At 47.6% G+C, this 14,324-nt stretch overlaps 1 protein-coding gene across 1 annotated transcript in view; it reads right to left on the bottom strand.

The window, feature by feature from the left end:
* Positions 1 to 14,324, bottom strand: part of gk (glycerol kinase) — a 180,921-nt gene that overhangs the window by 22,620 nt on the left and 143,977 nt on the right. Inside the window, exon 18 of the mRNA XM_038802252.1 lies at positions 8,030 to 8,101. Within this exon, the coding sequence (XP_038658180.1) occupies positions 8,030 to 8,101 (72 nt within the window). The remainder of the gene's footprint in view (positions 1 to 8,029; positions 8,102 to 14,324) is intronic.

Here is a 14,324-nt window from a genome sequence, read left to right as displayed (position 1 = left end):
TCCTTATCTGCATGCATCATAGATTGTTCCCTTTTTGGAGGTGGAGCGTGTCCACCAGTTCCCCCAGTGTCGCAACTCTGTCGCCTATGTAAACGTCCCCTACCAACAGTACTCCTTCGTCCAGTCTGCACCTTTTAAAGGAGGTATCTATCATCGCAGGGGTATATCTATGGTTCTTGCAGTGGGGACCATGGTGGATATTGCAGTCAGACAAAGCGGTGCCTGAGTTGGTTCCATGTTCTCAGTGTGGCCTCCATCACTGGGCTTCTTGAGTACTTGGCTGGGGAGAATGGGAGTGGGCCCGTGGCCAGTGCTCCGAGGGATGTTTCCATGCAGAAGCTCTCCTCAGTTTTTATCCACTGCGCTCCCAGCTCTTTGACCCATCCCTGTTCTCTTTCTGCATTGACTGCCCAATGTTAGAATACAAAGTTTGGAAGTGCCAGCCCCCCCCCCTCCCGTAGGACACTCTTATGGATCTTCTGGTTCTTCGCTCCCACGACACAAATGCCATGATGAATTTGTCTACTTTGGTGAAGAAGGCCAAGGTAATGAAGATCGGAAGGGACGTGAGCAGGAAGGGGTCGGAGGGGCAGGAGGTGGAGGTAGTGGTGGCAACGGATACAATGAAGGCGTTTGATCGGGTGGAGTGGGAGTATCTGCTGGAGGTGATGAGATGATTTGGGTTCAGACAGGGGTTTGGGGACTGGATCCAGTTGCTGTACAAGGTGCTAGTCACAAGTGTGCGATGAAGTAAATGAGTTTGGGATATTTTGGACAGCATCAGGAATGAGACAGCAGTGCCCGCTCTGCTTGTTGCTTTTCGCCTTGGCGATAGAGCTGTTGGCAATGACGCTTGGGACATTGAGAGACTGGAGAGGGATTGAGCGGGCGTGGGGGCGTCAAGCACAAGGTCTCATTATATGTGGACAAACTGTTGCTATATATCTCAGGCGCTTTGGGCAGTATCAGGGAGATTATGGGCATAGAGAAGTTTGACTGGTTCTCTGGGTACAAGTTGAATATTGGAAAGAGAGAGGTGTTCCCGATTGAGACGAGAGGGCGGGAGAGGAGGTTAGGGGAATTGCCGTTCAGGGTGGTGGGGGGCGAGCTTTAGATACTTGGGCATCCAGGTGACTCGGGGTTGGGTGTAGCTACACAAGTTGAACCTGGCCCGGCTGTTGGAGTAGATGAAAGTGGATTTTAGGAGGTGGGATGTGCTGCCGCTGGCATGGCGGGTGCAGACAATAAAAATGATGGTGCTGACAAGTTTTCAGTTTGTGTTCAGAACCTCCCAATTTTCGCCCTGAAGTCATTTTTCAAGAAGGTTAATGTGCTGAGCTCTAGGTTTGTGTTGGCGGCAAGGGTTAGGAGGGCTTTTCTGGAGCGGGGGAAGAGGTGCTGGTGGTGGTGGGGGGGGGGGGGGGGGGGAAAGAGTGTTGCTGTCACTGCCAAACATGATTAACTACTACTGGGTGGTGAATACCGCTATGGTTAGGAAATGAGTTGTGGGGGAGGGGGAAGGGGAGGATGGAGGAGGCACCGTGTAGGGCAATGAGTTTGAGGGCTTTGTTATCAGCGCCTCTGCTGTTCTCGCCGGCCAGGTACTCCACGAGACCAATTGCGTTGTGTCGGCCTGAAGGGTGTGAGGGCACGTGGGGCTGGAGCGTGCCCCGGTATGGGCACTGATTTGCGGTAGTCATAGGGTTGCGACAGCGTGGGTTGGATGCAAGGTTTTGGGAATGGCGGCAAGCAGGGATCGATCAATTTGGCGATCTCTTCATAGTGGGCAAATTTGCAAAGTTGGAGGACCTGGAGGAAGAGTATGAGTTTACCAGCGAGAATGGTTTTAGATACCTGCAGGTCTCAAATTTTGTTAGGTGATGCGTCCTTTCCTGGGCTGCCGCCCCTGGGGTTGTAAGACAAGGTGCTGTTGAGAGACGAGATAGGGGAGGGAAAGGTGTCTGAGGTCTACAATGTGTTGATCGATTGCGAGGGGGTCCTGGTGGGAGATACAAAACGCGTGGGAGGAGGAACTGGGAGGGGAGGTGGGGGCCGAGACGTGGGCAGAGGATGAATGCGTCCTCATCGTGTGCAAGGCTCATTCAGTTTAAGGTAATACCTAGGACACATATTATAGTAATAGTATTAATCTTTATTGTCACAAGTAGGTTTACATTAACACTGCCAATGAAGTTACTGGGAAAATCCCCTCGTCGTCACGTTCCGGCGCTGTTCGGGTACACAGAGGGAGAATTCAGAATGTCCAATTCACCTAACAGTATGTCTTTCGGGACTTGTGGGAGGAAAGCCTAGCACCCGGAGGAAACCCACGCAGATACAGGGAGAAGGTGCAGACTCCGCACAGTGACCCAAGCGGGAATTGAACCCGGGACCCTGGCACTGTAAAGTAACAGTGCTAACCACTGTGCTCCAGTGCCGCCCGTATGACATATGACAGCAGCAAGGATGTGTAGGTTCTTTGACGGGGTGGAGGATAGGTGTGGGTGGTGTGCAGGGAGGCCCGCGAATCACATCCACATGTTCTGGGCGTGTCTAACACTACAGGAGTTCTGGCAGGGGTTTGTGGACGTAATGTCTGAGGTCCTGGGGGCGGAGATGGCTCAGAGTCCAGAGGTGCTGATATTTGGGGTGTCGGAAGATCCGTATGCCGAAGGTGAGAGAGGCTTATATTTTGGCCTTTTGCTTCCGATAACCCAGAGACAGATCTTGCTTGGGTGTTGGGACTCGGAGCAGCTGAAAGCGGGGGCGTGGGTGATCAACCTGGTGGAATTCCGGTGAAAGTCAAGTTCTTCTTGAGGGGAGTCAGCGGATGGGTTCACTTGAAGGTGGAAGCCGGTTATTGATTTCTTTAGAGAGGTTTGTGGGCTCAGCGGGGAGGGGGAAAATGCAGAGGGGTATTGAGGCAGTATTAGAGGAATGGGTGGGTGGGGAGAATGGGTGTCGGTTGTTTATAATGTTGTTTGGTTGATCTTCTGCATTTGTTTGTTTACATGAAAATGCCTGAAATAAAATATTTTTAAAAAAGGTGTTCCATTATTCCTCCCATGCTGTTTAGGGGTTTGAGACATAGAGGAGCAGGTCATCCACATAGAGTGAGACTCTGTGCTCCCTGTCTCCCCTTTGAATGCCTCTTCAACCCTTTGCTGATCTGAGAGCGATAGCCAGTGGCTCGATTGCCAGGGAAAATAGTAGCGGGGACAACGGGCATCTCTGTCTTGTGCCTCTGCGTAGCCAGAAGAGCTGGGGGTGTTCGTCCATACACTCAACATGGGAGCGCTGTATAATAGTTTCACTCATGAGGTGAACCCTGACCTAAACATTCCAGTACCTCCATTTGACTCAGCCGAAGGCCTGCTCTGCAAATAGGGAGATGATCACTTTGGGTGTGTCTCCCCGGGTGGGGTCATAATCACGTTTAGCAAGTGTCTGATGTTCGCTGTTCCTCGTTTCCTCTTGACAAAGCCCATCCGATCTTCCGCGACCACCTCTGGGACAAAATCCACCAGTCACTTCGCCAGGGCCTTCGCTAGGACTTTGGCGTCAGTGTTTAGGAGTGAATGGTTCTGTATGATCAAGTTCTGTTGGGTCTTTGTCTTTTTGGGTAACAGTGATATCGAGGCCTATGCCAGCCTGGGTGACAGGGTCCCTATTGACAGCGAGCCATTGAACAGGTGCGGGGCCAGCGCTGCCGCAAATGTTTTTATAGAAGTCCATCCAGACCTGGTGCCTTCCTCGACTGCATGGAGTTAATTTTCCACATGACTTACCCCAGTTCTAGTGGTGCTTCCAGCCCCTGCCTTCTTTCCTCCCCCACAGCTGATATGATCAGCCCATCGAGAAACTGCCTCATCTTCGAGTCCCCCTCCAGGGGCTCAGAGGTGTACACCTCCCGGTAAAAGGTCACAAAGGCCTCATTGATTTTAACTGACGCTGTGAATGGAGTTGATCACTTGTTGACGGCACAGCCACCCTTTCCTTCCCATTCCGGAGTGCATTGTATGCTATTATTTCTCCCCTTATCACTGCCCTCAGTGCCTCCCAGAATATGGAGGGCGAAACCTTCCTGGTTTCATAGAATTTATAGGGCAGAAGGAGGCCATTGGGCCCATCGACTCTGCACCGGCTCTTGGAAAGAGCACCCTACCCAAGGTCAACACCTCCACCCTATCCCATAACCCAATAACCCCACCCAACACTAAGGGCAATTTTGGACGGTAAGGGCAATTTATCATGGCCAATCCACCTAACTGCACATCTTTGGACTGTGGGAGGAAACCGGAGCACCCGGAGTAAACCCACGCACACACGGGGAGGATGCACAGACAGTGACCCAAGCCGGAATCGAACCTGGGAACCTGGCGCTGTGAAGCAATTGTGCTATCCACAATGCTACCGTGCTGCCCTGGTTGCTGGATATGTACCCGTTGATGGCTTGTGACATTTTCTCACTAAATGCCTTGTCGGTTAGGAGGACTGTGTCCAGCCTCCACGTGGGGTGGGTGGGGTGGGAGGAAGAAGGCACAGCCCATTTCCAACCTTACATCCAGATAGTGTGGTGCGTGGTCAGAAATTACTATTGCGGAGTATTCTATCCCTACCACGCCTGAAAGCACCAATTTATCCACTACAAAGTCATCAATGCAGAAGTGTATTTGTGGACTTGGAAGAACAACTCCCCCTGATTTGAGCTGGAGTTGTTCATCCTTGGGTCATGTACACAGTTGAAGTCTCCCTGCTGAAGTTGAACTGCTGAATCTAGGTCAGCAATTTCTGCCATGGTCTTTTTGACAAAGTCAGCGTCATCCCAACTGGGGGCATATACATTCTCAAGCACCACTAGAGCCCTTTCAAGAGCACTGCTCATCATTACAATCCGTTCCCCTTCGGGTCCGTCACTACATTCATTTTACTAACCAGTGTGGGCACATCCTTCGTCCTCGTCCCATAGCACACTTGATAGGTCTGTCCCATCAAAATGTTTCTTGCCCATCAAAATGTTTCTTGCCGTTATTCAGTCCTTCTCCCTCAGGTGTGTCCTGGAGGAAGACTACCTCGGCCCTCAGGCTTTTCAGTTTGGCGAAGACTCTGGATCTTTTCACTGGGCCATTAGGTCCCCTGATGTTCCAGTTGACTGTCCTGGTGGGAGGGTTTTCTGTTTGTAGGCCACCCATGTTGGCCACCGTTGTCTTCTCTTCCTGGGAGTAGACACCCCTACCTTCCACCCATTTTGTCTCCCCCCTGACCCCCTAGGTTGAGCAAGTGTTTATAAGACCATAAGACATAGGAGTAGAATTAGGCTACTTGGCCCATCGAGTCTGCTCCGCCATTCAATCATGGCTGATATATTCTCCTGCCTTCTCCCCATAACCCCTGATCCCCTTATTGATCAAGAACCTATCTAACTCTGTCTTAAAGGCACTCAATGATTTGGCCTCCACAGCCTTCTGCGGCAAAGAGTGCCACAGATTCACCACACTGGCTGAATAAATTCATCCTCATCTCTGTTTTAAAGGATCATCCCTTTAGTCTGAGATGGTGTCCTCTGGTTCTAGTATTTCCTACAAGTGGAAACATCCTCTCCACATCCGCTCTATCCAGGCTCTGCAGTTTCTTGTAAGTTTCAATAAGATACCCTCTCATCCTTCTAAACTCCAACGAGTACAGACCCAGAGTCATCAAATGTTCCTCATATGACAAGTTCTTCATTCCAGGGATCATTCTTGTGAAACTCCTCTGGACTCTTTCCAAGGCCAGCACATCCTTCCTTAGATATGGGGCCCAAAACTGCTCACATTACTCCAAATGGGGTCTGACCAGAGCCTTATGCAGCCTCAGAAGCATATCCCTGGTCTTGTATTCTAGTCCTCTTGTCATGAATATGAACATTGCATTTGCCTTCTTAACTGCCGACTGAACCTGCACATTAACTGTGCTTCTGCTTTTCGAAGTATTTCCCCATTTAGAAAATAGTCTATGCCTAAATTCCTTCTTCCGAAGTGCATAATCTCATACTTTTCCACATTGTATTTCATTTGCCACTTCACTGCCCACTCGCCTAGCTTGTCCAAGTCCTTATGCAGCCCACTTGCTTCCTCAATACTACCTGTCCCTCTACAGATCTTTATATCATCTGCAAACTTAGCAACAGTGCCTTCAGTACCTTCTTCCAGAAGGTATTGTAAAAAGTTGTGGTCCCAGCAGGGACCCCTGAGGCACACCACTATTCACCAGCTGCCATCATGAAAAAGACCCCACTCTCTGCCTTCTGCCAGTCAGCCAATCCTCTATCCATGCCAGGATCTTACCCTGAACACCATGAGCTCTTAACTTATTTAACAGTCTCCTATACAGCACCTTGACAAAGGCCATCTGGAAATATAAATAAATCATGTCCACTGGTTCTCCTTTGTCTAACTTGCTTGTTGCCTCCTCTAAGAACTCCAACAGATTTGTCAGACACGACCCCCCTTTGACAAAGCCGTACTGATTCAGTCCTATTTTACCATGCACTTCCAAGTGCTTCGCGATCTCATCTTTAATAACAGACTCTAAAATCTTACCAATGACCGAAGTCAGGCTAACCGGCCTATAATTTCCCATCTTCTGCCTTCCTCCCTTTTTAAACAGTGGTGTTACATTAGCCACCTTCCAGTCCTCTGGGACCCTACCTGCCTCCAGTAATTCCTGAAAGATCATCACTAATGCCGCCACAATTTCCTCAGCTATCTCTTTTAGGACCCTGGGGTGTAGTCCATCCGGTCCAGGTGACTTATCCACCTTCAGATCTTTCAGTTTCCCCAGAACCTTCTCCTTGGTGATGGTCACTGCACTTACCTCTGCCCCCTGGTTCTCCTGGAGCTCTGGATCCCACTGGTGTCTTCCACCGTGAAGACTGATGCAAAGTAACTATTCAGTTCGTCTGCCATTTCTTTGTTTCCTATTATTACTTCTCCAGCCACGTTTTCTAGTGGTCCAATGTCTATTTTTGCCTTTCTCTTACCTTTTACATATTGAAAAAAAATCTCTTCCTATCTTCCTTTATATTACTAGCATATTATATGTTCAGCCTGGAGTTCGAAGACATATTGTTCATGGTTCACATACGTCTGCTGTTGTCTTCTCAGCCCGTTCTTCTGCATGAACTCGTCAGCATCCTCCGGCAAGTTAAAATAAAATTTCTGTTGCTATATAGGTACAGCATTCCGAACCGAACCTTGTTCTTGAATAAAGCTGCTTTAGCCCCATTGTACTCAGCCCGGCGCTTGGCCAGCTCAGCCCCAATGTCCTGATAGATTCACATTGTCCCCTCCATCTATAGGACCGCGTGCTTTTGCCCTGTTCAGAATTTGTTCCTTGTCCTGATATTTGTGGGGCTTGCCGATAATCCCCCCCACCCAGCTTTCCGAGCATCTGAGCGAAATACTCCATTGGGTTTCTGGCCTCTGTGGCCTCAGATAGTCCAACAGGCCTTAAGTTCCGATGGTGAGACCAGTTCTCCAGATCTTCCACCTACCCTTAAGCACTCTGGGTCGTCGCCAACATTGCCATTTCTGCCTCGAGTAAAGCAATCCGATCACTCTGATCTGTGGCTGCTTTCTCCAGCTCCCGCACTGTCACCGCCTGGGTCTCCAGCCTCCACTCCGTTTGTTCCAGTGCCTCTTTGAAGGTGGCCAGCGCGATTTCTATGGCCAACTTCATGGTTAAAAGGATCCAATTCGAAGTTACCAAGGAAGAGCCACCTTACGTGCGACTGTTCAGCATATCGCCACCATCGGCAGTCCTTGTATTGATACTTTTAGTGATAAATCCTGTTGCTCTTCTATCTTATTTCGACTTATTTTCCCAGGACCATGTGGATTCTTTATTTCTTCTACTAAATATACCATCTCATGCTTACTATAAGAAAATAATTTGCTCTTAACACACATATTCTGAAAATCTATTTGTGTCACAATCTTGCTCAGTATTAACCGTAATCCCATCAGACATTACAAAAATACATTCTTACCGTCATTTGAGTTTTCCCAGCCTCTTGATTTTTCTACAGCTAGCTTCCACTTAATAAATCGGTTGTTGCTTTCTGAAGATTTAAAATGGCAATGATTAAGTCAGCTGAATATTATTTTGAAAACTATTACCTATTGACATCTCTGTTAGGACTACCCCAAAGCAATTCTGGAATGAATAAACTGATCTTTTACTGACCTCATGGATATTTCACCTGCCAGGTAATATGTAATATATATTCAAAACCTACTTTGAACTCTGCCAGGTAATCAATGTACAGTAAGAAGTCTTGCAACACCAGGTTAAAGTCCAACAGGATTGTTTCAAACACGAGCTTTCGGAGCACTGCTCCTTCCTCAGGTTGAGGAAGGAGCAGTGCTCCGAAAGCTCGTGTTTAAAACAAAACTGTTGGACTTTAACCTGGTGTTGCAAGACCTCTTACTCTGCTCACCACAGTCCAACGCCGGCATCTCAACATCACAGGTAATCAATGGTTACCACTTCTCTCAGTACTTCCCTCCAAAATATTTATTCGCTTGATAACATAGAACATAGAACAGTACAGCACAGAACAGGCCCTTCGGCCCTCGATGTTGTGCCGAGCAATGATCACCCTACTCAAGCCAACGTATCCACCCTATACCAGTAACCCCCCCCCATTAACCTTATTTTTTAGGACACTAAGGGCAATTTAGCATGGCCAATCCACCTAACCTGCACATCTTTGGACTGTGGGAGGAAACCGGAGCACCCAGAGGAAACCCACGCACACACCTTATCACCCAAAAAGATTTTTGTGCATGAGCACATTAGCTTAATTAACTGAAATGTGGCTCGCAGATGGTAAAGATCACACTCCCGATCTGCCCATCCAAATTGATACAGTGGCAATGTGCTGACTCACAGCGCCAGGGACCCTGGTTAGATTCTATCTCAGATACCTGGTGTGGAGTTTGTAGGTACTCCCCATGTTTGCGTGAGTTTCCTCCGGGTGCTTTGGTTTCCTCACTCAGTCCAAATATGTGCAGGTTAGGTGGATTAAACATGATCGATGCACAAGTTTACGAGGGATAGGGCAGAGAAAATCACATTAGAGTGCTCTTCTGGAGCATTAATGCAAACTTAATGGGCTGAATGGCCTCCTTATGCACTGTAAGGAATCTTTGGAAAAGAAAAACTGATCTCTTCCTTAGTGGTTTACTTCTCTTAAATGATTTTTTGTGTGCCTTTTTCTGTCTGTTTATTTTCATTTTCTCTGCAAGTATGCCTTCATCCTCCACCTGCTCTGTTTGTAACTCTTGTGTCTGGCTGCATAGCTTCAGTCCCAAGTTCTTTCCTGGGGGATAATGTTTCCAGGTCAAGAGTCACGTGGACCAATATCTCATGTTATTGATGCAAAATAAAATTGATTCCTTTACAACAGATGAAGACCGGGATTCTCGGGGGCCGCACACTAGCAGTGGGATTTGTGATGGCCTGCTGAATCCCATTTGGGCCAAAATCGGGATTCGCACTGGGCTTCAAACCCGGCAAGAGTCTCCTAGCTCGCTCCATTGGCCATAACAGGTTTGCCGACATCCCCAACGAGCTTGCCGTCCAGACCCGGCAAGAATATGCAAACACCTCATTAGAGTTAAGAGTTATTTTGCATGTAACAGACAGGCAAGGTGCCCAATTCAGCTGCCTCTTGGCTTGTTCCAGCAACGCCCCCCCCCCCCCCCCCCCCACCCCCACTGCAGCCGAGAGTCCCACTGGTGTGAATTGGTGCAAGCCCTGAGAAACATGAATCAGGCAGTTTGCAGTCAGAGGGGTAGCAAGGGGCTAAGTACACTCCCTACAATTGCTTCCGAGGTGCTTAGCGGGGGGGGGGGGGGGGGGGGGGGGGGGGAGGCCCTTCATGGGAGATGGGGGTCAGGAGGGCTGTGGGCCTCAGGTCGGGAGTCTTTCCTGGGATGGGAGTATTTTTGCTGCTCTTCCCATCTGCAGCTTTTAAACTCTTTAACAGTCAGTTAGTATCTGAAAATTAAAGTTCTCTCATAATAAAAATGAAAGCATTGCCATCTATGCCCTTAAACTCAAGTCTCTGAGTATGCCATGTTCAAAGATCTGTGGGATGTAGATGAAAGTGATCCTTTTAAAATGTGGTGGAAACCTTTGAAGTGGTTTTCGCAGTCAATTTTATTGGCCCTTAAAGTATAGAAGGCTGTTTGTATGCGTAGAAGGCTAAAAGCTTTGAACTGCAATGTTTACAATCAATTTCACACACCATTGCTTCCCAAGAGTTTTTTGATTGACAGGTTGAGGCGGTTTCAATGGGAATATTAAGATTGTATAGATTTATATCAGAGATTTAGATTTATTGTGACGTGTACCGAGCTACAGTGAGAAGTATTGTTCTGTATACAGTCCGGGAAGATCATTCCATACATGAAAAATATAAGACATATGATAAATACACAATGTAAATACATCGGGTGAAGCATATGGAGTGCAGTGCTACATAGTTGAGAAGATGCGTGGAGAGATCAGTTCAGTCTGTAAGAGGGTAATTCAGGAGTCTGGTAACAGCGTGGAAGAAGCTATTTTTGAATCTGTTAGTGCGTGTTCTCAGACTTTGTATCTTCTACCTGATGAAGAGATTGGAAGAGAGGATAAAGGGGTGGGAAGGATCTTTGATTATGCTGCCCGCTTTCCCAAGGCAGCGGGAGGTGTAGACAGAGTAAATGGATGGGAGGCGGGTTTGTGTGATGGACTGGGCTGCGTTCACAACTCTGTAGTTTCTTACCGTCTTGGGGCGAGCAGTTGCCATACCAAGCTGTGATGCAGTCAGATAGGATGCACTTTGGAAGGAAGAATGGAAGCATAGATTATTTTCTACATGGGGAAATGTTTAGGAAATCAGAAGAACAAAGGAACTTAGGAGTCCGTGTTCAAGATTTTCCTAAGGTTAACATGCAGGTTCAGTCGGCAGTTAGAAAGGTAAATGGAGGGCAGCACGGTGGCCTAGTGGTTAGTACAGCTGCCTCACGGCGCTGAGATCCCAGGTTCAACCCCGGTTCTGGGTCACTGTCCGTGTGGAGTTTGCACATTCTCCCCATGTATGCGTGGGTTTTGCCACTACAACCCAAAAATGCACAGAGTAGGTGGATTGGCCACGTTAAATTGCCCCCTAATTGGAAAAAATAATTGGGTAATCTAAATTTATTTAAAAAAAAGAAAGGTAAATGCAATGTTTGCATTCATATCAATAGGGCTAGAATACAAGAACAGGGATGTACTTCTGAGACCGTATAAGGCTCTGGTCAGACCCCATTTGGAGTATTGTGAGCAGTTTTGGGCAGCATATCTAAAAAAGAATATGCTGGCTTTAGAAATAGTCCAAAGGAGGTTCACAAGAATGATGCCCAGAATGAAGAGTTTGTCATACGAGGAGCAGTTGAGGTCTCGGGGTCTGTACTCGCTGGAGTTTAAAAGAATGAGGGGAATCTTATGGAAACTTACAGGATACTGCGAGGCCAGAATATAGTGGACGTGGAGAGGATGTTTCCACTAGTAGGAAAAACTAGAACCAGAGGGCACAACGTCAGACTGACGGGACAATCCTTTAAAACAGAGATGAGGAGGAATTTCTTCAGCCAGAGGGTGGTGAATCTGTGGAAATCTTTACCGCAGAACTCTGTGGAGGCCAAATCACGGAGTGTCTTTAGGACAGAGATAAATAGGTTCTTGATTAATCCGGGGTTATGAGAGAAGACAGGAGAATGAGGAGGAGAAACATATCAGCCATGGTGGAGCAGACTCGATGGGCTGAGTTGCCTAATTCTTTTCCTGTCTCTTATGGTCTTTCTATGGTGCATCTGTAAAATTGGTTAAGAGTCAATGTGGACATGCAAAGTTTCCTTAGCTTCCTGAGGTAGTATAGGTGCTGTGTGCTTTCTTGATCGAAGCAGGACGTTGGTAGACCTGGCAGATTGTTGGTGATGTGCACACCTAAGAATTTGAAGCTGTCAACCATCTCCAATTCGGCACTATTGATGCAGACAGGGGTATATACAAAACTTTGCTTCCTGAAGTCAATCGCCCTGTAGGGATCCATTAATTTAGGGGTTTTCTAACTGCAGTTTTTTAAAAAATGAGACTGCTTTCTTGTTGTCAAATGCTTCCGAGAAAAAACGTAGGACCACATTCTTTTTTTTGGAAAATACTTTTGCTGGAATTTTTGCAATGAATCTCACCAATATAAAAACAATAATAACCAAAATAATGACAACATCAAGACAGATATCACAAGTTGTCGCCACATCTGCGACAGTACTATCAATTCTTTACATCAGGTGCATCATCTTTTTGGGATTTTTAACATTTAGTATAGGACCACAATCTCGACACACAGGTAAAATGGGCATATTCCAAAATTGGTACTGTCTGGTGAAGTGTGGGAGGACAGCCAAATTGGGATCTGGGCTCCTTCTTAGAATGTATAATCACTGGTTGGTGCCTAGTTGGTAATCACTGGTTGGTGCCGCTATAGTATCAATTGCACAGGATACAGACTCAGTATGCAGGAAGCAAGAGCAAACTAGATTTCTAACTTTGTGCTTTTAAAAGGGATAGACACAACTAAAGAGCCTCATGTCACATGCTTCGGGCAGACTTGTTGCCACACGAGTTTGGAGGCTTTCCCCTGCAAGTGGCACTGAAGGTGACAGCAGCACTCAATTTCTTTGCCTCTGGGTCTTTCCAGGGATCAACTGTGGACCTGTGCGATATTCATCACTCGGCAACACATCGCTACATTCAAGAGGTGACCAATGCCCTTTACAGGAGGGCCAATCATTATGCAAACTTTGCACTGGACAAGAATAGTCAGACTCAGAGATTCACAGGCTTCACAGCTTTCTCTGTGTTCCCAAGTGTGCAGAGAGCAACAGACTGCACCCATGTGGATGTGCGGGCTCCCTCACAGCACCATTTACGTTCACTAACCACAAGGGCTTCCAATCCGTCAACGGGCAGTTGGTGTGTGACCATCGAAAGCAAATCCTCCAAGTGTTTGCAAGGTTCCCGGGTACAACTCTGTTCATGCCATCACACGTTTCCTCACAGGGAGGACGATAGGACAGCTAAAGATGTGATTCAGATGCCTGGACCACTCAGGTGACTCTCTGCAATATGCACAGGGGGGGTTTTGCTGCATGACTGCAGTTTTCTATGCCCTTCACAATCTGGCTATGCAGAGAGACGAGGTCCTGCCAGAGGGGGAACTGGAGAAGGGGGAGTCCTCCTCGGAAGATGGGGAGGTGCAGGAAGTCCAAGGTGGATGATGAGGGACAACATATGGGCGTCATGGTGGCACAGTGGTTAGCACTGCTGCCTTACAGCGCCAGGAACCCGGGTTCAATTCCGGCCTCGGGTGACTGAGTAGTTTGCATTTTTTCCCCATGTCTGCATGGGTTTCCTCTGGGTACTCCGATTTCCTCCCACAGGCCAATGATGTGCAGGTTAAGTGGATTGGTCACGCTAAATTGCCCTTTAATCTCCAAAGTGTAGGTGGGGTTACTGGGAAACGGTGGAAGCGTAGGCTTAAGTAAGGTGCTCTTTCAAGGACTAGTGTAGAGGCCAAATTGTCTCTTTCTGCACTGTAAATTGTATGTATAAGCACCCTGATGTCATGGAGGAGGAGAGATGTGAGAAGCTTGCCCGTGATACCCGAATAGCTAAAAGGTTCCAAGAGGAGTAAAACAAACTCTTATCATCAGGAGACATCCCCTCTATCCCTCCAAGCCATTAAACTGAACTTTCACCGAGAAGACGAGTCTTGCATTCACACTTGGGGCTCAAGAGCTCATGACTTTCGACGATTAGATCTTAGCTGTGATCATCGGTGTCCTTCTAATGTGCTCACTCTGTCAACTTCAAGTTCAGCATGGAAGAACAGTGATATTAGTAGAGGCTAGATGCTTCCCATGCCGTGTAAAGATGCGAAAACTGCCTGCTAATGGCACCTCAGGGTCCAAGCAGGACCAGCCCTCTCAGCGATGGTTTGGTCTTCCTTCAGAAGCCAGGAAATGGCTTGAAGGACTATAGGAGATGCCTCCTGATCTGGCAAGACCTGCTGGGCCAAGGTCTCCATGGTGATTTCCAAACTTCCCAAGGCTAATGGGCATGCTGAGGAGGTCTGGGGGAGTGGAGCAACATACAGAAAACAACTTGATGACTCACATTATCACCTATCACTCCAAACATGTATCTGTGCTCCAATAAACAATTGCTTTCTTCAATTATTGATGAGCAGT

This window comes from Scyliorhinus canicula, chromosome 7 (genome assembly GCF_902713615.1).
Source record: "Scyliorhinus canicula chromosome 7, sScyCan1.1, whole genome shotgun sequence".
In the NCBI taxonomy this organism is placed as follows: domain Eukaryota; kingdom Metazoa; phylum Chordata; class Chondrichthyes; order Carcharhiniformes; family Scyliorhinidae; genus Scyliorhinus; species Scyliorhinus canicula.
The sequence above is the reverse complement of the archived record's forward strand: the minus strand, read 5'-3'. Positions and strand labels throughout refer to the sequence as shown.